The 2,659-nt window shown below is 38.0% G+C and overlaps 1 protein-coding gene across 1 annotated transcript in view; it reads left to right on the top strand.

The window, feature by feature from the left end:
• The window catches only part of LOC107084512 (deleted in malignant brain tumors 1 protein-like), an 11,894-nt gene extending 10,820 nt beyond the window's left edge, over window positions 1-1,074 (top strand). The window contains exon 6 of the mRNA XM_015374394.1: window positions 194-1,074. Coding sequence (XP_015229880.1) covers window positions 194-313 — 120 coding nt within the window. The 3' untranslated portion in view covers window positions 314-1,074. The remainder of the gene's footprint in view (window positions 1-193) is intronic.
• The last annotated feature ends 1,585 nt before the right edge of the window (window positions 1,075-2,659 follow it).

Below are 2,659 nucleotides of genomic sequence, written 5' to 3'. Positions count from 1 at the left end.
AATCAAGGGACCAAAAAAAACGGCGTTCCCCTTTAAAGCAAATACCCGCTATAACAGATTACCAGTCTAATCCTTATCACCAATGATATAACTTTGAATGAAAGGCTAATACAATTATTTTTAGGTATATTTTGAACCTGCTTTTAGATCAGCTGTTATAGTTACATGAAGTTAATGAACCTTCTTGTCTCAGCTGAAACAGATGCTGAAGGATCAGGGGCTGAATGGAGACATGAAGCTGACCTGGAGGATCTCAGACGGAAGTATCTTCAAAAAGGATAAAAAGGACAAAGTTGAAGAGGAGACTCAATAAAGTCTCCCTTTATTGAGGTGGAAGAGCTGAAGACCCAACTTAAAAAATCCTTAGATCATGAAAGCATGTTTTGATAAAATGTTAGACCTTTTCATAGCCAAACTCTGGAATAGAGAGAATAAGAAAAGCCATTCTACTTCCACCTTTAAGTTCACCACATGGCTCTGTGGCGCCACCACATGGCTGCTCTGAGAATGAGCAGGAACACACTGCAGGCTAAAACCTTGAGCCTGGATCTACAGAGACACTATTTACCATGCAAACACATTTCTGAAGGCCACAGAGATCAGGTCAAGGAGGTTTTTAAACTGTACATTGGAGCCCCGTCCTCCAGCAAGAAGGTTCTGGGTTTGAATCCCTGCCTGCAAATCTTTCTGCATGAAGTTTTCATGCTGCATGCATAGGTTCTCTCTGAGTTCCCCCTACAGAAACATCATCATCAGGATATAATGTGGTTTAATTATGTACCATCAAATAACTATTGGTAAAAACATACAATTAGGAGTTTGAATTTGTAAATTAAATTAATTAAATATTTTATGTTTTCAATATTTATTACATCAGGTGTTTTATTTAAGTTTAAAAGTTACAACTTAGTGAAACTACAAGAATAAATCACAAATTTAAGAGTATGAATCTAGCAGGAACCAGTTGGTGGCAGTAATGCAACTGAACAGCCTCCATTAAACAAGAAGAAGATGAACAAGAAATCAAATGAATCAATCTAGGCTGAATCCCAAACCGGGCCCTAACCACTGACCCCAGTGACCCTTAACTATCAGGCTTAACTACAGGCTCACTGACAGCAGCCTGAAGTGACCCAAATCCGATTTTTGCAACAAATTTTAAACACTGAATTTTTTTTAGACATTGAATTCCTTGCACTCAATTTTTATGTGGTAAAAATTCACCAGAAAAAAATTCAGCTGCAAAAAATTCAGCTGCAAAAACTCTACACTCGATAGAGTCGAGCAGCTTCTAGCCAATGAAATTAGCTCATTTGGTCACGTGACACAACGGCTGCGCTCAGTGCTGTTCCCGGGTGAATTAGGATTTTTTTTTTAAACAGAATTAAATTTTTTTTTTTTTTTTTTTTTTTTTACCCTTTATAGGGCAAGTGACCGTTTTTGGTAACTTGCGCACCAGTTGAATCATTCCCAATTCCCTGTTAGTTCCAGAAACTCATTATTTATATCCAGCCAATCAGCAAAGATCTTACTACGTGGCCATACTCATCATTTTGGCATTTGACCAATCAGATGAGACATTGGATGCAGCAAACTTCCTCATTCTGGGGATGTGGAAAAAAGTCCCTTTTTGGCTTGGAAACCGTCCAAATGATTGTTAAAAAAAATTCAGTGTTTAAAATTCAGTGTTAAAAAATGGCAGATTCCAATGAGACTTTTTTTCTTCCATAGATAGTACCCACACTGCACAGATATTAGAATCTGAGCTTAAATAAAACACAACCAAGGCTGTCACAGAAACACTATTTTTTTCCTTTTTTGTAGCAACATAACCTTAGAGTCATTAATGCTGATCCTGGCACTTACATTTTTAGTTCATAAACCAAAATATAATTGTTAACTAGGCTCATTAACTTTTTAACTTTACTTTTTACCTTTTTTCATTGAATTGCTAAGTTTTTTCAACTTAATTTCCAGTAAGTAATCTATCATTGAAGGGCTCATCTAATTGGTTAAATGCCAAAATCAGATGTGCAGCCATGTAGCAGGATCTTTGCTGAATGGCTGGATATAGATCTTGTGCTTCTAGACCTCACTGAGGGATGGGGGGGTACTCCATTTTTAAGGAATATGGAAGTGATCAAAAACAGTAACTTTCCCTATAAAGGGTTAACATAACATTAAACATTTGCCATTTTCTTAAAAACAAATCTATCCAGTCAAATAAAACTATTCCAAAGAGGACCTTCCATTTAGGGATTAATGGCGTCTTTCTTATTTTTCCTAACTTGTGATTTTTTTGTCAGTGTGACGAAGATGCTGCAAACCAGTGGAACTTACATTTAAATGCACATGTTCCCTCCGCCATCAAGCCGCTGTTACACCCGCTGCCCAACGCCAGCCAGCCTGCACTGATGCTGACTCACTATTTAAGGGCTGAGCCTTCCTCTGGCCCTACCCACTATGGGCTTTTGGACGGCCCTTAATGTGGCGGGTCTTCTGCGGGAAACGCGCAAACAGAGGGTTAGTGTTTAGGGGCGGGTTTGGGATTCAGCCCTAAAGTTGTATCTTTGCTTAAATGTTTTCATCGCATCAGCAGAATAACATAGAATCACTGCTTTTTTTCCATCTTCTTCACATCTTCTTCACATCATTTAAT

The sequence above is a fragment of the Cyprinodon variegatus genome, unplaced genomic scaffold (genome assembly GCF_000732505.1).
Source record: "Cyprinodon variegatus isolate N-32 unplaced genomic scaffold, C_variegatus-1.0 Scaffold101, whole genome shotgun sequence".
NCBI classification, from domain to species: domain Eukaryota; kingdom Metazoa; phylum Chordata; class Actinopteri; order Cyprinodontiformes; family Cyprinodontidae; genus Cyprinodon; species Cyprinodon variegatus.
This window is presented reverse-complemented; position numbering and strand designations above follow the sequence as displayed.